Consider the following 26,168-nt stretch of genomic DNA (forward strand, 5'->3'; position numbering starts at 1 on the left):
CAGCACTATGGGCATCTATGGACTATCGAGGAAAAGTACTTGAAATATTGGAGATAGGTTGGGTTGGGTGATAGCTAACTTTGCTATGTAAAAGTATTATATTCTGTGCATGGACCTAAAAAAAAGGTATTTTTTTGGGTCTATGATTCTGTGATAAATTATTTTAAAAAATAATTAATAATGAAGAGCATTTAATGAGTACCTAGAAATGCATATAATTTCACTTTTCCACATTCCGATTTTTTGAGATTCTGAATTTATCTGATTACATTTTAAAGACGTGCATAATTATATAGGGTGTCCGGTGTCCCCACAGGGTGTCCCACTATTGGTATACTAAGCATGAAGGAACTTGTAGTTTTGCATACACTGATCACGTAAAAAATTACCTACATCAAAAAATTTTTGCTAAATTTTTCCTGAAAATCCATGTTTTCTCCTCTAGCTCTAGCTTCGCGCAACCGGCAAATACCGCTTCGCTCACAGGCTTCGCTAGTGTGAGCATTTTGTCTATGAAAACAATAGGTCACGTGCTTGTAGTAAAAAGCTTAGCGGCATGTGGCGGGTTGCTTGTTATGGGTGTGGGTGTACACTGTACACAGAGTTTTAAGAATTCATCTACATATTTGAAAAAAAACTTCATCTGTAATTTTTTATAAATATTTTTTACGTAGTCAGCGTATGCACTTAAACTATAAGCTCCTTTGAGCTTAGTATACCAAAAGTGGGACACCCTGTGTACGTACGTGAAGTAGGCTACCGATATTCAGATTTTGGATTAAGAGTTTATCAAAGGTTTATCATATCAGATAGGCATTCCGGTACCTATTGAGGCCGTCGTAAAAACGGCACCCTATTCCTAAGCCTCTGCTGTCTGTTTCCAGACTATAATAATTCTCATAAACCATGATAGCTAGAAAGCTAAAATTTTCACAAATGATGTACCTTCCTAATTCCATCGCCGCTTTAACAACAAATACAATAAATAAAAAAAATAATACTTATTAACATTCTTCCGAACTCTTCATGAGCGAGTCCGACTCGCCTTTGGCCGATTTTTTGTAAATTGATAATTAACAAATGAAACCCGTAACTTCTACAAGTTACTTGTCCTACGACAATTTGTTTGTTATAAAATGAAAACGAAGCCGACTACGCCTCTAGGTTAGCACCTACCTAGAGGCGTAGTCGGTTTCTTAAACGAGTTAACTCTCAATAGAAACTAACAAAAAAACCTAAAAACACGGAACTTGATACTTGACTTTTCCAATGTACAGAAAATTGACCAGTGAATCATAGTACATATTATGTAAAGTACATTTAATTGCCTATGGAGACTCTTGCTTATGCTCTTGACTCTAACTTCATTTTTGATTTGTTGCACTTTATCTGAATGAAAAAAAAAAAAAGATCAGAGAGGGAGCAATTCATAATTACGATTTAGTTATGATACTTACTTCTTATTACTTCATTTCTAGTTTATAATGTTAAATTTCGTTGTATTTTTTTAATAATATAAGTAATGTAGGTTTAAAAAAAAACACTTGATACAGGTTTAGACATTTATTATAATTACAGGCAATTTATTTTAACAGCTATTTTCTTTGGTATTAGATACATAAAACCATGAAAGATAACGCATAGAAAATTAGAAATAAAAAACGTACATACGTAAGATGAATATCCATACTTTAATATATATTAATATTAATTTAATATATTTAATATAATTTAATATTAATATTATAAATGCGAAAGTAACTCTGTCTGTCTGTCTGTTACTCAATCACGCCTAAACTACTGAACCAGTTTTCATGAAATTTGGTATGGAGATATTTTGATACCCGAGAAAGGACATAGGCTACTTTTTATCCCGGGAAAATGACGCAATCCCGGAAATCCCACGGGAACCGGAACTATGCGGGTTTTCCTTTGACTGCGCGGGCGGAAACCTAGTAATTTATATCTCCGAAGAACGAAATACATTTATAGAAATCTTGTTTCGAGTAATTTATCTCCATGAATGATTACAATCAGCAGGCCCGGCAGGGTTAAAAATTAAAATGTTATAGTTAGGTATTTTATGTTACTATATTTCCTTTTAAAATCAACCAATAGTAGGCTTTCAATTGGCTGATGTTTGATCGAATGACCAATCAAATTTAGCGAAACGATCGTTCGCGCCGTTTGTGTAGTGCCATTCTAACCCTGCAAAAAATACACAATCATTCGAATAACACTTCAAATATTCACTTTCAAAGTTTCCTCTTAATAATTATTTTAAGTCAGAAACACAAAACAATAATTTGAATTTACAGATGTACCAGTTCAAATCAAATGTTCTTTTTTGTGCGTAATTTATTGGATACGTTTAAATTATTGATCTGTTTACATACAGTGCCACAAACTTATCTGACCCGGTGGCAAAAACTGGAACTACGTGCCGCCATTTTGAAATGTCACATTTTCACAGACTTTTCATACGGAATATTTTGTTTATATAAAAGAAAGCGACATCAGTGACACTGTCACCGGGTCAGATAAGTTTGTGGCACTATAAAAATATCACTATGCGTTACCTCATACACTTAACATAAAATACAATGTAATGGGAAGACTTAGATAAAGAAAACTAAATATGACGAATCTTATACTAAAAATAAAGACACAAAGTTATGTGAACATTATGCACTTCATATTAGAGATCTGAAAATATACTAAATCTGAACTTAAACTATAAGTAAGAATAAAATTACTTATTAGAAAATTTATTTAACTAAATTGTGCTGATCGGATAAAAATAAAATATTTAGAAAAATAGCAAACAATTGCAATTATGGTTAAAATTCTACACATGCATATAATATCTTAACATATGGGTAATTTTGTTAAAATATATGTTTTGAAACCATTTTAAATTATTGGAAGAAATGTTTTAGTTCATTCTAAAGTATAAACATACATTCCGAATAGAAGTTTTACAGTTTTAAATTATTAACCATTTTAGCATTGAAATTGAATGCTAAAATAGTTCACACGAAACTAACTTACACGGTATTTTGCATTAGGTTATATGTAATTAATGATCGTACATATACATGAATAATTACTTTCACATAGCAAATTTATAAATGACCTTTAGAATTAAGTAATAAACAAAATCTCTCCCGAAAAAAAAGTACTACATATTAAGTATTTTAAAACGGATAGGTTTTATATACGATAAATTCGTATTAAAGAACGCAAACACAGAACGCAAAGTACAAACGGATAGAAATTTGATTTCATTTTGGCACATTTAGAAATCATAATAAATAGACGGATGTCATAAATGTCGCATAAATTGTTTACAATTTTTGCAGGACGGCACATATAAATATTCAGATTTTAAAAATAAACAGTAATTTTTGAATTTATATACACAGTAAAATCATAGCTCCACACCCCAAAGATAAATGACTACATAAAAAAGTGTGCATTAAGAAATTATTCATTAAAAATATAAACTACTTATATTTTTTATATATTTGTTTTTTAATGTATTAAGAGGAAGATTTAATTCAAGAAATTAATTACACAAGTACTTAATATTATTAAAGTCGCCATAATATAGTAATAATATCGATGATAATTGAAAGATAGGCGAATACCTAAAGTAAATTGTGCAAACAGTTATACATTTTTCAAATAAATGTAATACCAAAGCTTATTAGTTGATACACTCAGTTGATATGAGAATTATAATTATAAAGCTAGTGTACTGTCTCGGTATAATAGTACCATATTTCATTAGCGTACATTAATAACTTTAAGAAGAAATAAATTTCAAAGCACACCCGCTATACTACCGACATACAATTTTATGTCCTTATTGTATGTTACTATACTTTATGCATACACTTATGCAATGGACTTTAATTATATTTAAATTCCAGTCATGGGAAAAGAGAAAGATTTTGTATGGACGAATAGAAATAATGACGATTAATTGGCAAAATTAAAAGTTAGTAAAAAGCAACTTACGTTGTTAAAGTTATGTTCATAACATTGATGATAAAATTCTGTGCGAGTGTAAGTGCATGTTGAGTATTGATAATTTCACCAAAAGTATGGTATAATCAGTTCCTTAATAATATAATATTATGTAAGTATATTATTATTTGGCAGGGCCTCTTAAAATTGCCTAAAACTTATATAAAAATAAAACTTAACGAACACTATTGATAAATTAATGATGACTAATTCTACTCCGAACTCTAATAAAACCTAGTCACATAGAGGTTCACTAATTCTAAACACTAACGCGCACTTCAATCAATAACAAAAAAATATATATATAATGCAAAAATCTTTGGATACATGGCAAGTAACAAAAAACAACAATAAAATATTCAAAAACAAATTACCCTGAAAAATAACGTCACTATTGTCGAGCCAATTTAATAGGCAACATTTGACGTCTATCAATTTTATCTTCGAAGAGAGGTAACCTGCTTAAAAACATCGATTAAAGTGAATTAATCGATACGGATTTGAAACATTTGTCAATCGAATTTATTAATTTATGATAATTTTTATTCACAAGTAATCAATGCATTCGATTCTAGATGTCATATTTCGATTTTTAGAGTAACGTCTCTGGTATTTAAAAAGAAAAAAGGTTTATTGACACAAAATTGTAGTGACGTCAGTTCTTCAATTTAGAAATTGTTTATTATGTTTAAAATGGTTTATCAGTAAAATGAAATCTTAAAATTACTTGTATCGGTCATTGTTATTATAAATATGTAGTTGTAATTGAAAAAAGTCAAGCAAATGTGCAGTTCTAACAAAACGAAATATCATGTTATTCTATGTCGTCGTTACTAGGTTACGTTCTTGAATTTTGTTGAACTGTCAAATGTTGCCTATTAAAATGGCTCTACTATAAGCAATTCATAACTTTAGAGTTTAATCGTAGTAAATGAAACTACATCTACTATGAGTATTCAATAAAAGAATATCTTTTGATTTCGAGTATTTAGTTTAGATCATATTAGTTCAAATGGATGTCAAACAGAATGACACCAACTTAAGAACTATATTACTTTCCAACCAACGAAACTACGACATTCACAAATATAATCTAATCTTGGAGTACGAAAAATATAAATAATGTCATGTTAGGAATATTTGAGAGCCCGACACGACTTTACTTTATTCAATTTTATCCGTATATAAACGATTTCTAGCAATTCTGAATAACACTCTAATAATAATTCATATTAAAAGTATGAGCGAGAGCTAATACGGGCAGTGGAAATGCAACTTTAATAACTATTACATTAGATCAACTTTCGAGTTTTGTCAAAATTTCATTGAACCATACGTGTATAAACTTTAATTGTCATTTTTAAATTCCCCTTGTGTTTTAAATGCCTTGAGTTAAGGAGTTCTCCAGAACGATATCGAACTCGTCGAGCGGTTCTAGTATTTGCCTGAGGAATGTGAGCAAGCCCCGTTTGCGCAGAAAGCTTTGTTCTTCATACATCTCGGCGGTGACTCGGGTCATCGACATCGGAACTAGCATTCTATGAAGCCAGTGCTCACTGAAAATTAATAATAAATCACAAAAATCCATCAAAACATTATCTATTTATCTTGTTCATAAAAATAAATTTATCTTGTATTTAGTTTTCATTCGGATTCGAAGGACTAGTCTCTATTATTATATCAAACTAGCAATGCCCTGCGGTTTCACCCGCATAGATAGCGATATCGTTACAGTGAAAAGTCTACTATAGGTCGGACTATAGGTTTAATTTTTAATCACATGAAAATCACCTTTACCCCGTCCCGCACTACGGCCTTTTTTTTTTTTTGTTTTAGTGGGGAAATCTTTCATAGATACCCACGGCCTCCGGGGGAGGGGCCGTGGGTTATGTCGGATTCCTACCGACCAAAACCCCACTGTCTTCCGTCAAGACGCATATTGGTAGAATTCCTCCATGACCCCCGCACTACGGCCTGCTCGAACAGTATACCTACTATTTTCTGTAGATTGACACTTTTAAAAATTCGTTATATCTTTTGAATGGAATATCCAATTCTTTTCATTTAAAAAGTATTTTGCTGGTATTGAAACAGTCTATAATAAAACATTATTTAATGGGATAAGGATTAATATATGTGTATGGATTACATGGTTTGATTACTGTCGGCACTTCATTTTACTTTGAAAACGTAAAAAAGTTGTTGTAGTAACATAACTACTGAAGATGGACATATGGTATCGCGGACTTTCTTGTAGATATTGATCCATTCTATAATACCGTAGAACATTTTTTTGTTCTATCTTCAATAGATTCCGCAGCGCACGCGATGACAGAAGTTTTATTGAGGATTTTTTTACACCTTGGGTTACATTATTGCATTTTTGGTAAGGATCTCTAATTTTTTTGAAAATGCAATATAGCCTATGTTGCTCAGTAAAGATGCAGCTTTCTAATGGTGAAAGAATTTTTGAAATCGGTCCAGTAGTTTTTGCGTGAAAACCATACATACATACATACATACATACATACTTACAAACTTTTCCTCTTTATAATATTAGTATAGATAATTACATTATTTCGTATATTTTGTCAAAAGTTATTTTAATAAACTCACCGTAAACTAAGGCAGACAAATAGCTGGAACTTGCCATCTTTACCCAAAGTGCGACCCACACTATTTATCTCATCCATGAGATGACAGTAACATCTCCAAATAGCTCTGTGTTCCTGGTCCTGTCTGCAGTTATACGCTACGCCACAGCTTTTATTCGATTGCATATTTCCTTCATCACATAAACTCATTTTGAACTCGTCTTTTACTCTAGCTGTAAAAATAGATTTTTACATTAATAACAGACGACATAAAGTTCATTATTGAATGTCAGGATTTGCACGCGCTAAATAAATTAGGGTATAATTGTGTCAACTTACAAAAATAGTCCCAAATAAAGAGATTCTTGCCAAACAGTCTCGCCGATTTGAATCCACAAAGAAACGCTTGTTCTAAACATTTGACCAAGCCATTTTCACCACATAGAAGCACGCTGAGTGAGTTTGCGTCTTTATCCCGCTTAGACTGATAATGCCATTTCACTATCGCGTTAACACAGTCACCTATATGAAAAAATAGATATTATATTGATTATTGTAATATGTATGTATTATGTTGATAACATCTTTTAAAATTACAATCTTTACTAATAATATAAAGCTTGTTTCGATTGTTGATTGTTATCTCATGAACCACTGCACCGATTTCAAAAAATCTTAATCAGTTTTATATGCTTGTAGGTTATAATAATAACTACTAATGAATGGATAATTTGGTAATTGGAGATAGATAGAGGACGTTATTTGGGAAGGGCAAAGCCGGGTTGATCGCTAATACTTACACAAAATATAACACGAAAATGTAAATGAGATAAAAAATTTTTTAAAGAATTTGATGAAAAATAAATATTTATAAATATAAATGTTTACAGAACAGAAAAAGCTCGTTAGGCGGGATGCGGACCTGCATCTTCCTCTAGGCCCTTGCTTATTATTTATAAACCATTTTTCAGCTATAAAAACTTAAACACATCTTTCATGGTTAATCACCATGGTTAATCAACTTTCTTTTTTAATATTTGCACACCCAATCAAAGGGTAGAATGTATTAGCCACATAATATTGTAATCAAAACATCTAAAATTTGTAACTACATTCTTGGAAATAAATATAATTTGAATTAGAATTTGAATTCAATTCATTAATCTCACCAATCATATGCTGTATAGTGGACGTAGATAGATGCGTAGTAGTGGGCGACAGAGCGTTATTAGCCGCGATCTGCGCGTGCTCCTGGCGCGACTGTCTCCCGCAGCGGGCCCGCGCCGCGACCAGCACGCGCTCTGTGGAGCCGTCGTCCACTCCCGTGCCGAACCAGCGGTTGCATGGGAACCTGTTACCATGGCAACCAACCATTTATTTATATTACGCAGTTCATTAAAGAAACGAATCTTCAATGGCGGCCAAAGCTGACACTGACATATGGTAGGGTCAGCAAAAAAGAAAATAAAAATAACGTAAATGGATAATTATTTTATTAATTATTTCAAATTGTTTGTTGACAAACTTTTTTGTTATGGTATTTGTGTATTTATATGAATTATCATATTTACGTATACATAATGCAACAAAATCCCCATAATACTTCTAATGAGCCCATAAAAGTGAACAAATTTTCCCAAAGAACATATTTTAACAAATTTCAATAAAACATTATTTACTATCGCAAATACATAATTATGAAAAAATAAGCGCCGCCATTTAAGATTCGTTTCTTTAATGAAATGCGTTATAATATTTGCGGGACATAGATCGCTTAATTTTTTTTTTGCGTAAATTGGATTTACAGCTGAATAGAAAAGCCGTAAGTCTTGTTAAATCCAGTGCCGCATAAGGCAATACATAAGAGTACTAGATCGCGTCATGTGTTATTTTCTTTTGGGTAAATAGGAGTTATGGCAGAATAGAAAAGCTATACGGTTTTTCTATTCAGCTGTCTAATAATCACGGTAAGCCAGTATTGCATTAGGCAATATATCTACGTCTTCATCTTCTTATCAAATAAAACAAATATTATAGTTTTAAATATCAATGATTATTTTCATGAATAGAACCATTAATACAGATTCATTAAACAATGATGTATATGGAATTATTATTAAAAAATTAATGAATACTTACAAATAAGTATGGCCAGTAACTTCATTCCTCACATAAATGTGATCCAGCAGCCATCGTGGTGATAAGCCGGAATTATCATGTCCAATTTGTAGGGTTGACAAAACACCCAAGTTTTTATGCTATAAAAATTAAAAGCACAAGTTGGTCAATTACTTGATATTTTTAAGTAAACATTTTCTAGATAAATTTTGTAAGAAACCTATTTATTTTAGAAAAACCAAATACATATTTAGATTAGACATTGAGAACAAATTTAAAAATATTACTTACATGAAACACGAATTCCATTGTATTACGAGGAATTGGTATTTTCGGTGTGGATTCTCCGTTAGCGCCTGATATAGAGAGCCAGCAATTTGCTGTAGTCTGACTAGCTTTACGCGATGGTACTATTAAAACTCGGTATGGTAACTCTGAAAATTTCAATACTATACATTGTAGTTCGAGTCGAAAAGCAAAAGGTATAATATCGTTTTATAACGTAGCTTAGGTAAAAATAATTGAAATTTTTAAGAAAACTAAAGTTAAGGTTAAACTAGGTCAATAAGAAAAGATTACGCCTGAAACACGTAAAAAATCTTTTTGAAACTTTCTATGACATTGGCTGTGTTAGTAGTAGTAAAGTAGTATTAATTCTTAGATTAGAATACTTACTGGTAGTAGGATAGGTATTAGTGAAACAAAAATAGTCAACAGCATTCAACGTCAAAAGATGATACAGGAACTGTTCCCGTTCTTCTTCACATCGCAAAAACGCCGTCCTTTTATATTGAGATCGAAGTAAAGTTGTATCGGAAAGCAATTCACGCAGATGTTTCGACAGTAACTTCTTTTCAAGGGATAATCTGACCCAAGCGCGGGCGTAACCTATTTCTGTTTTTATGTCAGTCATGGCTTGCACATTCCTGAAAATGAATATGAAATTGAATTTCAGTGGACTTTAAAAATTAAGATATCGTAACGCATGATGCGTTGCGAAATGCGAAGTCCAGATCAAAATATTTTTAGTTTTATTTTTATTAATTTTACTACATATTATGTTAAATCAGTTTTTTAATAAGCCACACATAATATTTCCTTAAACCATAACATAGCATTTTAACTGTAAGTTATCGAATTCACCTCATATCAAAAGTAAGATTTTCTGGCAATGGTCGCAAAGGATTTGTAGGTTGTGACGATTTCCGTTCTAGCGTTCCAGAATTACTAAGACGATCCCGGGAACTGTCCCGGGATCCACCTCTTGAACTATCCCGGGAACGCGTCGAATTACTTGTGCTCTGTTGGGCTTCAACTTCTGCACCGACTGATGATAAGTCTGAAATATTTATAGAAATATCATGAAAGAAGCTGATCCCTTTGTTATTTTTTTTTTATTTTCTTCTCTATGACGTAAACTAAGTAATTTTAACTTCTCAGATGACTTTGAGAAAATGATTGAGTTGAAATTATTAGTTTTTGGTATCAATAAATATTTGGTCGTATATTAGTGATATGTATCATACTTACAATCCAGTCTCTTGCGCAATACACACCAAGCCAAAGCTGCATGTTAGAAGTGACAATACAAGTACATAATATATTAATTCATCCGGAACAGCTTATTAATGAAATGCAATTTATGTGACCAATGATATAGAAAAATAATCTGAATACTACTGTTTTTGGCATTAATAAAAATCACCACATCTATACTAATATTATAAAGAGGAAAGGTTTGTATGTATGTATGTATGTATGGTTTTCACGCATAAACTACTGGACCGATTTTGATGAATATTTTTTTGGCACAGATAATCTTTAGACCCTGAGAAAGAACATAGGCTACCTTTTATTGCGAAATATGTACCACGGGCGAAGCCGGGGCGGACCGCTAGTTCTAAATAAAGAAATCAGATAAAAAATTACCTGGAGTAAGGTAATTAGGGTCAATGGGTTTAGAGGAATTACTGCATTGTTCCAATTCTTGATAGTTCATAAGGTGCATCCAAAGGGCAGATTTTCCCATTTTGTGTTGTAAGCCATGAGACCAGAGTCTCTCTAGAAGATCACATAGCGAGGCTATCATAGTACTTTCCTCTACTCCTGTTATAGATACTTCGACACCTAAGCCAAGATCACTTTCCTCTGTGCCCATTTTTTCTAGTAACATCCTTTTTGTTTTACTTTTACATTCCTGTGGGGAAAAGTGAATATCTATACTAATATTATAAAGCTGAAGAGTTTGTTTGTTTGTTTGAACGCACTAATCTCAAGAACTACTGGTCCGATTTGAAAAATTCTTTCGGTGTTGGATTGCCCATTTATCGAGGAAGGCTATATATCATCACGATAAGACCAACAAAAACGGAGCCACGCGGGTGAAACCGCGGAGCGCAGCTAGTATTTTCATAAAAAGCAATTATTTATGTACTTATCGCAAATGAGTTTACACTTTTTACATTAATTATTGAAGTGATTATTCGTAAAATCTTTTTATAATTTTTTTTATAAACCAAAACTGTAAGAAGGGATACCTTTAGTAGCTTTTCAACAAACGTCCTATTATTCTGAGCAATCGCCGCTGGCGTCACTTCGGTAGACAATCGTCTTCCAATATCACCAAGCAATAATTCCGGGGGGCAATCTTTCACTTGCCATTTTGCGTTCTTTATACGCTTTAAACTGTTAGTTCTGAAAATTTTAGTACTTCTATATATTTAATTCTTAATAAATAGTAAAGTGTGAAAGCGTATGAAGCAGAAGCGTGATAAATTGACAACTTACTATGCAAATCTAACTACACAATCTTGTGTCGTGCTGGATTTTGGTTGTTACGTAAATATTGTTGATATATAAAGTTGTAGATCGTTTTAAAAGTTCATGAATGTCTATTGAACACGACTAATTACCCTTTATATAATTTAAATTAAATTTTCAAACAGTTTAATTCAATAATAATGTTTCATATTAGAGTAAAAAGACTTCGACAAATAAATATAAGAAAGAAAATTGTTGATTGTAATATACTTATCTTTTTATCAAAATTAAAATGAACAAATCTAAGATAATCTACGTTTTGGGTAGGAAATGTTTTACATGGATTTTGTATATCAAATATTGTACAGTACGTTAAAACTACCATTTACATAAAATAACTTTATTAAATAGTAAAATCTTCATATATTGCAATATAAATTATTATGACATAATATTATAGTCTATACAAAACAACCTGTTGTTTCTATTTGTTTAAAATAATATCTATAACATATCTTTGATATAGTTTGTAGAAGGTAATAACTTGTAGAGAAATTTGTGATACAATGAATGTAAAAACATCACAACAAATGACAAACAAATGATGAAGCATGCGACGTATTTTTTGATAACCATTTAAAATAATATATTTGAATCAAATACTTTACAGTGTATGATGCAAACAAGGGATTATTCATATTTAGTACAATTGATACGGCATTCTTTTCTATTAAGTCTATAATTGTATAGAATGATTGTTCTACAGAAAACAGATCACATAATAAGTGACAAAATCTTGTTTGTATCATTACTTTTTACTCATATTTTATCTACGAGAAATAATTATATAAGTTCATTGTGATGTTCTATATATACTTATATAACACTAGTTATATTATTATGATGTTTGACAAAAGGTACATGTTTCTTGCATTTGGAATGAGCATTATAAACATTTACATGCACATGCTAGGCACGTGTATAATAACAATTACAATATAAGCATGCAGTATCACAACACACAGAATCACTAACAATAAATCTTCTATAACTATAATACAAACATGTAATATAATGTATTACTAAAAATTTATTAAAGCATTTTTAGAATATGACATCATCTTGTGAAGATTTTGCTTGGAAATATTAAAGTATAAAATTGTGCTACTAGTAATAAACATTAAATAGATTAAACCTGTATCTATTTTAGCTAGCGAACATTAAAATCTGTAAAAAATAATTAAATAAATCTCTTCTTAAATAACATGTTTATTAGAATGTTAAAAGTAAATATATTGTTTTATAATACTTGAAATTCAAATAATACCATAAGTATAAAATGAGATTCTTAAATAATTCGAATACTAATGTCTTAGACATTTAATATAAAAAAAATCACAGTATTCACTAAAAACTTAGAAATAAAAGGAAGCACCAATTGTGCTATCACCAAGATTGATGATGATTAATAGACATAGATATATTAGACAAAGTATAATATGATAGTATGTACAAATGTACTACTTATTAGCTGCACGGAAGTCTATATTAATTATAGCATCCAATACTAATCAAAATTTTAAAACGTCACAATACACATGCTTACGCACAAAGCAAGCTCCTTTTCAAATAAGACTACTGACAACAATCCAATCCATATCTTAGTACAAATTTCATTGACACCTATAATCATATTTTACGCAATACATGTACACATGCAACCTAGTAATAACGGGACAAATGCACGAAACAACGGACATAATGATGCAAGCCTCAGCGCTTCGTATCCTTTATAACACTTAGCATCATCATATACAATTTTATTATGCACTACTCACTTGACAGATAACAAAATGAAAAAGCAACCGTACAAAACTCGCAACAAATTCCATGCGTCACCGGTTCGCGGCAATGTATCTTCTAGATTCTAGAACATTCTTTGGGGGGTATATGTTCGGTGCGCAGCATAGCAAGCGGTCAGTCGGTCTCCGGCGCGGGACTAGTGCGGATCGCACCTGCGGTCGGACGCGGGCGGCGGCGCGAGCGCGGAGGCGTCTAGTCTCGCCGGGAAAGCGCGGTAGTACGCGGCGCGGTGCGGGAGCCGCTCGCCGGGCGCGCCCACCTCCAGCTCGGCGGGGCCCCACGCGCTGTGGGCCGCGCCCGCCCACACGCTGTACCCGCGCGTCGCCAGCCCCCCCTCGCCCAGCCGACGTCTGCAACATACCGCGCGCCCCCGTACTAAGCTCTAGCGTCCTCATTTCAACCCGTACGTGCCAAATACGTTTGCAATCATATTTATTTATTTAATATACTTTATTGTAATACAACCATTGTATAACAAAAAAAAAAGACGGGTTGCACTCCGGGAGTGCCGGCAGAAGTGAAAACTTGATTATTAACGTTGAGCATGTTTGATATCCATCCGTCTTACGCTTTTTCGATCAGGTCACGTGTCCTGACGCGAGTTTAAGATTTTATACCCAACGCCGCTGAAGAAGTTTTCACTTCAAAGAAAAAAAAACAATAAAAAGAAGAAATATGGTACGAGAAGGACGTATTACAATTGGCGGCCTTATCACTAAGCAGTGATCTCTGCCAGGCAACATAATAGTTCAAATTAAAGTAAAAACGAGCAGTTGTTGCAAGCTATTTTCACCGAGGGGTATTTTAAAATAGTATGACACTATTTGTATTATTCAGTTCTTTAAAGAAACGAATCTTCAATGGCGGCGCTTATCATTCCCTCTCGCTCACACACGGCCGTACGGTATGCAAAAAAAAATTGGAAAAATAAAATCACTAAAATGTATTTGATTTTCCCTATAATAGTTTTTATCATAAATTTACAATGACAATTATGCATTTGCGAAAGTAAATAATGTTTTATTGGAATTTGACAAAATATGTTCTTTGGGAAAAGTTGTTCAGTTTTATGGGCATATTACAAGTATTATGGGGATTTTATTACATTCTGTATACGTAAATATGATAATTCATATAAATACACAAATACAATAACAAAAAAGTTTGCCAACAAACAATTTGAAATAATTAATAAAATAATTATCAATTTACGTTATTTTTATTTTCTTTTTTGCTGATCCTACCATCTGTCAAAGTCAGCATTGGCCGCCATTGAAGATTCGTTTCTTTATTGAACTGACTAATACCCCTTTCTTGTTTCGATTCATCTTATGATTTGTTTATATAAGTTAGCCCACACCATTACGTATAATCCAGCTTATATATGATAAGGATGCAACACTTTAAAATCCGCCCAGCGCACATATCAAACTCGTTAAAACACTAATTTAAGTGATAACACAATAACAGGTTAAATGAACTATCAAACAAGTTAGTCAATAAAAATGCTTGCTCTTGTCTTATACACTCTCAATTTCCATTCTTTGAAGTGCAGTTAAGTATGTATTAAGCTTAATCTTTGCGCGTTGCAAAATTAGAGTGCTTTAGCATTCTTGAAGCTATCGCATTTTGCTGCAACGCGAGGCGGATTATTATTGCCATATTAGTACCACCATCTCCATCGACACTCAAACTCAAAAATGCATAAGTATAGTATGAAATTTGAGTTCAGCTTACCTTACAATTTTGATCCTATGTTCGAATACTTGGAGGTTGACGTCATATTCTCCCCAATTGGCCATTATTTTGTTGTCTATAAGAGTTGCGAACATTTGCGTTTCTAAAAAACGCGATAGGAATGGCCGGTGACGTTGCGGTTGGTCTGACAGAAATGATGCTTTGTCAAAATTCACCATTGATTCTCGAGACGATAGCCACGAGTCCCGATCCTGCAATTTATTATTACAGATTTAATAATTTCCCAGTAATGTGAAAAAATATTTAATCATGCAAAGTCAACTTTTGAACCTAATTATTTCATTTAAGTTACACTAACGAAGCACGTGTTTGTAGTTACATAGCTTTTAAGTACATAATATAAAAACTTATGTTTTACCTGGTCTGGCATGATCACAAAATTTTCATACATAAGGAACATGTGCACAAATCTATTGAGGAATGTTTCCCGTATCGCTATATTGAAACGTATGTCTTCATTGTACTGCTCTTCGTCGTTTAGTATCTTTTTCTTTGTAGTTGGCATCACTGTTTCCGCATCCACGTCATCTATATTTACTCCTGAAAAATAATCAATTTTTAGCGGAAATATCTATCGAGGTAAAGAAATTATGGCCGAAATAAGAAATAATACCGTATTTTAAATATTTATCGATCTATAGAAATGAAAAAAAAAAAACACTACAAAAATGAAGAAAAATTACTGCTTTGGACATCCCAACCATTTTTTCAAAACATTCATACTTTGTGTTATTTCTACACAACTACACTTCATACAATTATACTTTTTTATACTTTTTCTGACATAATAAGAAACATTGGAATAGTAACACATTTTTGCAATATTTATTAAATATGTTCTTTCGAAACCGCCTTCTTGGTACAGTAGTTGTCCCTAAAGAAAATCAATCAGTGAAACAGATGTATGAATAATGCATCTGCCCCTTACCCCACTAGGCTACACGAGACTTCACTTTTTCTTTCGAAAACTTTAAGAAAGAAGAAAGAAATAAATAAAATATGTTTAATCATAAACACAACTATGTACTTACAAATAATTTCCAGTTTAACTAAGTTAAAAAACTCACCAGTCCGTTTAACAATATCAACTATTCGCTGCAGCGCATCCATTCGTCGCGGGTGTCGTCGCGTCGGCGAGCCCGGCGGGGACGCGTTCAACGGACGACTCTCATCCCATTCTAGAACGTCGTGGAATGAGTGCTTGCGACGAAGACCACCTAGAAATGAGATTATTTTGTTAATTGTTAAACGGCTTATTTAAAAATAAAAAAAGACGGGTTGCACTCCGGGAGTGCCGGCAGAAGTGAAAACTTTATTATTAACATTGAGCATGTTTGATATCCATCCGTCTTACGCTTTTTCGATCAGGTCACGTGTCCTGACGCGAGTTTAAGATTTTATACCCATTACAGAAAAAGTGCTCAACGCCGCTAAAGAAGTTTTCACTTCAAAAATAATTACAATTAATGAGCTGTTTTTCTTAAAAGAATAGTCTTAAGGTTATATATACAATGCATAATATAAAAACACAGGTAATAATTAATAAACTTAGCATTTTGGTAACAAATTAAAAATAGTCTTTCACTCAAGGTCTTCATTAAAATATATTTGAACAAGATTTGTCTTACGGGATTTTTCAATTTTTTTCCATTAAAATTGGATAATTGAAGTTCTTTATAATATCGGAAATTTGCCATTAAAAAAATATCATTGTTTGCATTATTTCTACATTCAAAAATTTATCATCTTTACTAACTTCATTACATATACTTAAGTATATCATACCTGAAGGCAGAGTACAACTGCTGCTCATGCCATCATTCATGTGTTTATAAGAAGTTCCATTCAAGGGAACTCCAAGTTTTGTTGGTTCCGTTTCTGGCCTCTCCACCTAATGAAACAGATTTTTTTAAATAGATTCCACTGTATATTTTTTTTATGTATTTAAAATACATTTATCTTTATCTGTACACTAGCTGCGCACCGCGGTTTCACCCGCGTGGCTCCGATCCTGGTGTATTTAGCGTGATGTTATATAGCCTTTCTTGATAAATAGGCTATCTAACACCGACATAATTTTATTAGCGAGATTAGCGCGTTCAAATAAACAAACAAACTCTTCAGCTTTATAATCACTACATAGTATAAAACAAAGTAGCTTTCTCTGTCCCTATGTATGCTTAAATCTTTAAAACTACGCAACGGATTGTGATGCGGTTTTTTTAATAGATAGAGTGACTCAAGAGGAATGTTTTAGTATATAATTTATTATGTTTTAGACAAAGCGGGCGAAGCCGCGGGCGGAAAGCTAGTATTAGTATATATGAAAATTAATGCTCTACCTGATGTTTATCTAAGACATGATTCAGTTCTTCAATAAACGGTGTTCTATGTGGTAGTATTGGAAGTTCTTCAGGAAGCTGAATGTCAGGTTTATCAATATCGACTAAACATAGTGCTGCTTCTGAACCGAGAGCTATGTTCCTTGGTCCACCGGAACCTACGACGGACGAACCATCCGAGTGTAAACCTATAATAATGATATAAAATTCAATTTGTTAATTTTTTTTCCTCTTTGCATTGTGTAAAAGGGTGCAGTAAACTTCTTTGTGCAATGTACTCTATCTACAATTTAAGTCAAAATAATAATTGATTTAGTTAAAATATTTTGTATCAATTTTTTCATATTGAAACAAGTTTCTTTATAATACTATAAAAAATATACCAACCCATCACAAAAGGCACCGGCGCATCAAGAAAATGATATAAAGGAGCTGGCAATATTGGCACATACACATGAGCCCACGAGAATGGCAACAATAACGACACTATACATTCTGCTACTAGCATAAGCTTATTGTAATCTGGAACACATCATACATTATATAATAATTGTATTGAGATAATATCAAAATATGTATAATATGAAAAAGCAACTGGTTTAATAAGTAGGCTCTTTATTAAACAGCACAGTTTAACCACTTGGCTGCAACATACACATATAATGCACATATTGTTAAAGTTTAATTACCATTTGACCTAAGCAAAACTTGATGCTCTAAAAGCACGCAAGTAAACAATTGCACAATGCATTCTACACCCAAAGTATTGAACATTGCACGCAATGGGTAATCAAGTAGTGGTAACTCTTCTGGTGGATTTGGCATTCGTATCACCTGAAAATATTAGTAAAACAAATATTATTTATGTATAACTAGCAAACCGGGCGAACTCCGTTTCGCCACCAGAGACACCTTTTCTTTGCTATAAACCTCACGGAGCCGAGACCTTTCCAACGAATGCAAAACCGTGGAAATCGGTTCGTGCGTTCTGGAGTTATAGTGTCAGGAAGGAAAACCAGACTTATTTTTATATATAGTAGAAGTATTAATTTGGCACATAATTCTAATTTATGCTTAAATATAACAAAATGAAGTAATAAATTAATAATTGTGTTCATGAGGTAAGATTAGTTTTTTTTTACCCTAATTGCTTATTCATCATCCACAATAAGAAAATGTTATTTAATTAATATAAAAATAGACAACAAAGATTTACTATTATATGGTACAATTCAATAAAGTAATAAGCTATATATGTTTAGTTTAAAACAATACTAAAATTGCTAGAAACTATGTGCACTTACAACAGGTATGGGATCGAGATGTGGTTCCGATGGAGGAACATATAGCCGCAACGCTTGCCCTGGCAGAGGTACTGGCACTTCATATAACAAGTTATACACATATGATTCAGGACTTAGCCCAGGACCCGGTTGACGAGGTAAGGATCTGTAAGTGCGTTCAATAGTGATGAATACACTACAGAAAATCTAGTCAAATTTAAGTATTTCTTTTTAATTTCTCAGAGAGAATATAAAAAGACAGATTAAGGATCAATTAACAATTATAATGCAGATGTATTATAGCAATGAATATAAATGAAGTTTAACTGGAAAACACCTTTCATTGTATGTACATAAACATTACAAAATAATTCATTTTTAAAGACAATTTTATAGTTTCATTATTATATTATATTCTTTATAATTGTGGGTTGTTGTGTAATTTATCTCTTTCTTCCGTGATTGAATATTATAGTGTATTATTACAGAAAACATAGACTCACCTAAATAAATTCTCTAAAAATAATTGTGCTACCCTTACAAAAGGATATTGGCATATGAGGGCTATACTTTTGGCTACATAGAGTTTATCTTTGGCTATATCATAGTATGTGAGAGCAGATCCTGTATGTGGTGCAAGTTTGAATGATCTAGGAAGTGATCTTGAACTTTCTTTGCCCGAGTTCTTCCTGTGGCCTGGTGGAGTTTGTCCACTAGACAGTTCAGTGATGTACATGGCCTGTAATGTATTTGTGAACATTATTATAAATATTTTAATATTAAAATACAACACTTCATTGATTTATACATTTTGAATACATTTAATAATATAAAAATAAACCAGTGTCAGATTCATCAATTTTATAATTAGCCTTCATACATATTGATTTATGATTTAAAAAAAATATATAAATTTTACCTTAAAATAAAATTTGTATTATGTTTCCTAAGACGTCCGTAGTCCATTATGAGAGAGTACATCGCCTTTTCCCCGTGAAGTCGCTAGATGGTGCTAGTTTTAAGCCCGTCACGTGGTAGCGCCGCCAGCGCCGCGAGTGGTGGGAGACAAAACTCACCACAGTCCCAGCAAGCCACCAGAAATATTCTCATTGTTCGTCTCATAAATGATATGGAATGAATGGTGCAAAAATAACACCAGGAAGACCTTATCTGGACTACGGACGTCTTAGGAAACATAATACAAATTTTATTTTAAGGTAAAATTTATATATTATGTGTTCCGTTTGACGTCCGTAGTCCATTATGAGAGAGTTGTTTGATATCTCCTGGTGGCTTGATAAATAAGATGCAACAATGTGATAGAGTAATGCCCCAAAAAGCTTATATACATCCTATAAACAAAGTATATAATGTATAAAATCATGACTTTGATAATTATTGAAAATTTGTCTCAATACCATGCATAAAATACATTCATAAATATACTACAAGTATATCTTGTCAACATTTTAATCAGTATAATATGCACTTAAACCTGAGTAGGCTGAAAAATCTCGATTGTGATTACTAATGACTTCTATTTTGATTAGTATTAGATACACTACGACAATAATATAATAATAATTCCACCCTGTGGCGGAAAGACGGGGGTTCGAATCCCACCTTGTGATCGAATTTATTATATTCTTTAAAAATTCGTACGTAAATAATAATGTTTATAAACATAGCTAGATATAACTAGATATTTCTCCAAATAGATTGATGATGCTACTATAACTATGTAACATTACCCAGATTTCAAACTCGACTCTAAAAGAGCTCACTTTACCCTGCCACCTATGATAGCCGCTGTAGCTGGTCTCACCGGATGCTGTGTAGTAATAAACAGATTAGTCAGAGAACCTCTTATGGGTTGGAAAATGCGCTTGAAACTGGAATCATATTTACATAATATGTGACAATAATTTAGCTAACTTGCGGAATGCGAGGTAAACGCGTCTTCACTCTCGACCCATTGTTTTGAATTGCAATGTAAACAAGAATAAATAGAGAACACGTCCAAAAGCTAATAACAGTATAGTAGCTGCGCGTTAATAAATGCAAACAATTCTTTATTAATTTTATAAATCACATAGTTAAATAATTATTTTTATTATGCTGATTTATTTTAAAAATATCTCGATAAGAGTTTTTGAATAACCTTCCTTGCCTTCCGGATTTGTAATTTTGAAAGATTTGTTCTAGCTAAGGAAATACCCTAAGGTAATGTTTGCTTAAATGATCAGATGAAATTTTAATATAATTTTATTTTAAGACAAACCGACTGATTTTATGTATAAGAATAGTGTACTAAACCGTCAGTTATACATAATTTAGCTAAGTATTTAGCATCCTTTTATAGCCTGGTCAGTGGTCACCAGCAGTCTATGTAATTATGTATGTTTATTTTTTTAAGCTGTCCATCAAGGTGTACAACAGGTTGACCTATTCAAAATGAGCCAGACTTTCAGCTGTAGGTTCTGTATCTGCTTTGGAGCTGAACCTGTGCGTGTTTGTCAGTGAACGATTGAGAGGACTTATCCTGATAGTAGCACGCCTCTTCAGGTCTGGGTGCAAAGAGAGTTTCTTCCACTTGGGTCCTATTATAATGAACTCGAGGCAATAGAGCCGGTTGTTAAGACTGTCTTACTTGAAATAACGTAAGCTGTTTGAGCTGTGATTAAAATTTATTTGTACAATTTCCCTCTGAATGGAAATGTTTGTGTCGACTGTTCGAGCACGTTGTAGTAGGAGTTGGTGCAATTGCGCGAGAATTCGGCTTCCTAGCTGTACAGCCCTAGAAGGTTGTGAAGTGTTCAAACGTTCAAACTAATAACTCTTGTCAAAGAGATTTCGTTCTGCCTTTGAATGAAATTTTTTCTTACTACCTCGACAGTCAAGATTAGGAAAGCTATTACTGCAAACATTTCAATGACACTGGGTCCAAGGTCCTTTCATTCACTGCCAAGACTATCCTGTGAATTGGGTACGGCTGGTAGATATTATACTTGTTTTTTCACTTACTTGCTTTTAAAAGATGTTTTTGAACTAGATCTTTAACAAGAGCGGCAGTTCATTCTTCCCCGGAGGGAGACAAAGGTTTAAAAGTTTATTAGCCCTAAGAGGCGTTCCTGTAGCGCTGTGGCGTGTGTCAGTACATCCTTCCCCGGAGGGTAATAAAATTTGCAACGATGACAAACCTTGATAGGCGTTCCTATTGCTGCAGCGTGCGTAAGTGCTTCCATCCCCGGAGGGTGATGAAGGTTTCAAAATAAAAGGCCTGAGAGGCGTTCCTGTACCGCTGCAGCGTGCTGCACCACTGCATCCATCCCCGGAGGGTGATGGAGGTTGCAAAAATAATAATAAGCCCGTGGGGCGTTCGTGTAGCGCTGCAGCGTGCTCCAGTGCATCCTTACCCGGAGGGTGATAGAGGTTGCAAAAGTAATAAGCCTGTGAGGCGTTTCTGTAGCGCTGCAGCGTGCGCCAGTGCATCCTTCCCCGGAGGGTGATGAAGGTTGCAAAGGTAATAAGCCCCGAGAGGCGTTCCCTTGGCGCTATAGCATGCGGCAGTGCATCCTTCCCCGGAGGGTGATGAAGGTTGCAAAGTTGAGAAACCCTAAGAGGTGGTATGCCTGCTTGAGGGACCAACTGCCTGCTATTAAGCCTGTTTTTAGGCACTGACACTTTCAATTTAATTTCCATCGCCAATTTCAAATTTGCTTCCATGCTCCAAACCATTCGTAGAAAATCTTAGCAACGCTCGGGTGTCAGAATAGATTCTATCGGATTGATATTCCAAAGTAGGTTAGAGACGAACTTTATTTCGAATTGAATTGAGTTGAATTGCAATTCCAAAGTCTCTGCAAGTCAATCAATTGACGATTTGTGCGGAATAATGAAACAATATAACATATGTAAATTTTTCACATTTCTTGCAAAATAAATCATTTCATTTCATTTCGTTTCAATGTGGTGTATATGCTGTTCTGGTGAACGCAAATCATTGCCCATGTAGATCACCAAGTAAAGGCCACAGTCCCTTGGTTCTTCAGCAGTCCAGTTTATGACTGTTGCAAACATTCTTTGAGCTGACGCTAGCCCGAAGGGCTGATAGTTGATACGTTATCTTAAGTAATTGACCTTCGTTTATGATGTATTTATAATTATAATATCGATATGGTATACAATAGTGATGCAAGGATATAGGAGGCGTCGATACGTACGGGTAGTCGATAGCCTCGCAAATACAAAAATTTATGATTTTATGTTGAGTATGTCATGTCACAGTTAACAGTGGGTGTGAAATTGAAAATTACTCTGTATTTGCAGAACTTGCTTTTCTTAATTATGAAAAGGGGTGATTAACCATAGTCATGGTGTTCGTTTGACGAACCCCTGATTTTCAATAGTGACTTGAATCTTCAAAGACATAAAGTATGATGTCAGAGTTAAAGAATAAATAAGTATTATTACCTCTTAAGTGAAAACTATGGCTGGTTTTCGAATTACAAGGTATTAGAGGGTGACGAGATTAATTTGAGCTTTTATTTGTTGAAAATCTCCCCCCCCCCCTTTTTTATTCTTTTGGTGTTTCTCCTGATTCTAACTTTTGTATTCATGAAATGATTTGAAACGACTTAAAAAGTCGATCTTAACGGTTATTGAATGTACTGGTAAAAACTGATTGTGACGAGTTTTAAACCAACTTATCAAATCCGCCTATCTGCATATGCTACTAATCATGTTAAAAAGTTAAAAATTCTTTCCACAGCGGGAGGAATTTTATATGACTTTAAACTTATCAATAAGCCCCTTCAAAGCATCTCTATTAATTCTTAAGTTTATTTGTATAGAGAATAGAAGTCGCATTTAAATTTAGCAGTAATTAGGCACAGAGTCGCGGACTAATTTAATGCGTCAGGCAAAAATTATTAATATATTTGTAAGAATTCGTAATAGTTTACCTATTTCTATTGTGCTTACAAGATATAGGCAACTACATTCTACTTGATTCGACTCGTATCGGATGAATTTTCTAATCTAACGAGATTAAGAATTCGTTTTTGATATTTACCCTCAATTCGGAAAAGTAAGGGACAATTCAAATACATTTAGAATGTGCGCGTAGCGAATACGATTCAAGGAGGAATACAATCAAAAGATCGAAACACGTTTCGAATCTGCTTTCAGCAATTAATATACTATCTTACAACCGATATTTGTGAAAATAGGTTATCTAACGCGTAACATCCAGTAATAACCATTAACGTTGAACGATTTGTATTGAAATCATCGTAAATCACGTATAATGTATTAATAACATGACTCACCGTGTTGAGACAAAATCTCAAACCTGCACACGAGCGGCTGAACGCGCGCTGGCGGCGCCATACACGCTGCGGCGGCTCCTCGTCGTCGCTGGACCCCGAACAAGAAGAACTCAGCTCGGAACACGTAGAAAACGCGCTGTTAAGACGCTCGACACGATTCGGTAGACCCTTGGCCTGCGCTATAGACTTATGGTCGCGATGCCACGCTCGTGGTTACAGATTTATACTTCAAATAAATCCGATTTTCGTTATTCGTTTGAAAAAACGATAACGCAGGTAACACTTGAATATTCATTTCACTATGAAACGTAACGGACTTAAATAAAAACTATTTAAAAAGAAAAAACTGAACTTTCTACTTCAATCTCGAAAGTTCGTATAAAATTATTATTTAAATTATATATATATATATGTAATTTAAAATACAGTATTTTAAAATTACATATAATCTAACGACTTGCGTACGGTTTGAAAAACGACGCAACAATGAGAATATTTCTGGTGGCTTGCTGGGACTGTGGTGAGTTTTGTCTCCCACCACTCGCGGCGCTGGCGGCGCTACCACGTGACGGGCTTAAAACTAGCACCATCTAGCGACTTCACGGGGAAAAGGCGATGTACTCTCTCATAATGGACTACGGACGTCAAACGGAACACATAATACAATATTGTAAATGGTTACCTGCAATGTATGCATAGCACTGCATATGTTTCTATTTCTAACTTCTTCATAGAAAATGAGACTGAATCCATAGTATCTTGATGCATTTTCTCTTGTTACAACAAAGCTATGAAATTTTGGTTCTAGGGAGTGTTTTTGTGTCCTAAATTGTAGACCAGCTGGCAAACAGAGCTGTTGGAATTAAAAAACTTTCTATAAAACTGTATTCAATTCATTTATAACCACTCATTACACACAAAATATAATTATTTAATTACAAAAAAAACACAATATATCTTACCATACATACTGCATGTTCATCAAAGGCATTGTTGTGAATATTATCAGGATAATGAGCAAGAACCTTTCCCTTGTAGGAACGGTCTAGGGGAGAAATATGTAGATTGTCACCTGAAAAAGATTTATATAAAAATTCATAGAAATATCTGGTTACAGAAACAGCTGGTTCAAAAATAATTTTTTGTTTTCTTTTTGTTAAATACTTCAGAATTCGTTTTATTAATAAATTAATAATTAATTGTGCATATATTATATCTATTTTCATTTATTGTTTTTCTACTAAAACTAACAAAGAAGTAAATTTAGCGACGAGCGTGTTATATTCAAGGCATCATACCTACGCTAACACAATTGTTTTTATTATAACGTACATATGTAAAGTGCTCTTAAATAAATGTAATATTTACCTGACAGTCGATCTGTTTCTAGGCCAGAGTCAAAATCTAATCCACATATTGCAAAATAGTCGGCGAAACGACATCCCACAGATAAATCCGTGACAGACATATTCATATCGACCCGTTATTTACTATTTGAGATACTTTCTCTTGTAGTTGCAGTTTCACACAAATTTTCTATCATTTTTATTGTGTCGTTTTAAACATTTTACACTACATCTTAATGAACACGCAATTTCTATAAAACCCATTAGCAAGAAGTGTTATTTGAACTCATTATAACATTGTTATTATATTAAAAATTGGATTATGAACTACCTAATTCATACGCATGTTCCGAGTGAAATGTATATATTGGATGTCATCAAGGATGTCATCATGTCAGCTGTTGTCATCTAATGTCAATGTTCTAACCACAGATACAAAATAACAATAAACCAACAATAAACTAATTGAGCCGTGTTTTCACCTGCAAGTAGACTTGCAAGCTGCTGTCGTGTGTCAGACAGGCTGTCGGACATTTCTTGCGGAAGTTCTCTTGCAGACAGAAACGCGGCCTAAACCATGTAGCAAGTGCTGTCGCGACAGTTTGTCAAGCGCTTCTTGCGAGTAGTTGCGAAAGCGTATGTAAACATGACCACAAACATGACTGCATCGACTCGCGACAGATCTCGCAGTTCTCGCTGTCTAGTTTCGTTTATCTCGCAACAGACTTGCAAGCTGCTGTCA

The 26,168-nt window shown here is 33.6% G+C and overlaps 1 protein-coding gene across 2 annotated transcripts; it reads right to left on the minus strand.

The window, feature by feature from the left end:
- Nucleotides 1-4,417: 4,417 nt before the first annotated feature.
- pns (DENN domain containing pinstripe) lies at nucleotides 4,418-25,779 on the minus strand. Of its 2 annotated transcripts, XM_089704000.1 has the most exons (23): nucleotides 25,449-25,779; nucleotides 25,043-25,152; nucleotides 24,763-24,933; nucleotides 19,254-19,489; nucleotides 18,772-18,916; nucleotides 18,157-18,301; nucleotides 17,855-17,989; nucleotides 17,468-17,655; nucleotides 16,911-17,016; nucleotides 16,193-16,342; nucleotides 15,484-15,665; nucleotides 15,105-15,316; nucleotides 13,520-13,717; nucleotides 11,282-11,438; nucleotides 10,674-10,941; nucleotides 9,888-10,083; nucleotides 9,420-9,670; nucleotides 9,036-9,178; nucleotides 8,766-8,884; nucleotides 7,796-7,977; nucleotides 6,966-7,148; nucleotides 6,649-6,859; nucleotides 4,418-5,588 (listed from the first exon to the last, which is right to left on the minus strand). In XM_089704000.1, exons 1-23 carry the CDS (start codon nucleotides 25,552-25,554, stop codon nucleotides 5,411-5,413), a joined length of 3,972 nt encoding a protein of 1,323 aa, XP_089560126.1. In that variant the 5' UTR covers nucleotides 25,555-25,779; the 3' UTR covers nucleotides 4,418-5,410. The 2 variants fall into 2 exon arrangements, with proteins under 2 accessions (XP_089560126.1, XP_089560127.1); XM_089704001.1 differs by lacking the exon at nucleotides 13,520-13,717.
- Nucleotides 25,780-26,168: the final 389 nt, after the last annotated feature.

This window comes from Colias philodice, chromosome 15, assembly GCF_061535455.1.
Source record: "Colias philodice isolate Cphi_HAF_F1 chromosome 15, ilColPhil1 Martin Lab GWU primary, whole genome shotgun sequence".
NCBI lineage: Eukaryota > Metazoa > Arthropoda > Insecta > Lepidoptera > Pieridae > Colias > Colias philodice.

What these genes read in the sequence shown, in the direction of transcription:
- pns (XM_089704000.1), bottom strand. Translation starts at nt 25,554, where the DNA reads ATGAATATGTCTGTCACGGATTTATCTGTGGGATGTCGTTTCGCCGAC. An exon ending in ATGAACATGCAGTATGTATG is followed by an intron (nt 24,934 to 25,042) that starts GTAAGATATATT and finishes TAATTCCAACAG; the next exon opens with CTCTGTTTGCCAGCTGGTCT. An exon ending in CAGTTGTACTCTGCCTTCAG is followed by an intron (nt 16,343 to 16,910) that starts GTATGATATACT and finishes TCTCATTTCTAG; the next exon opens with GTGGTCTTCGTCGCAAGCAC.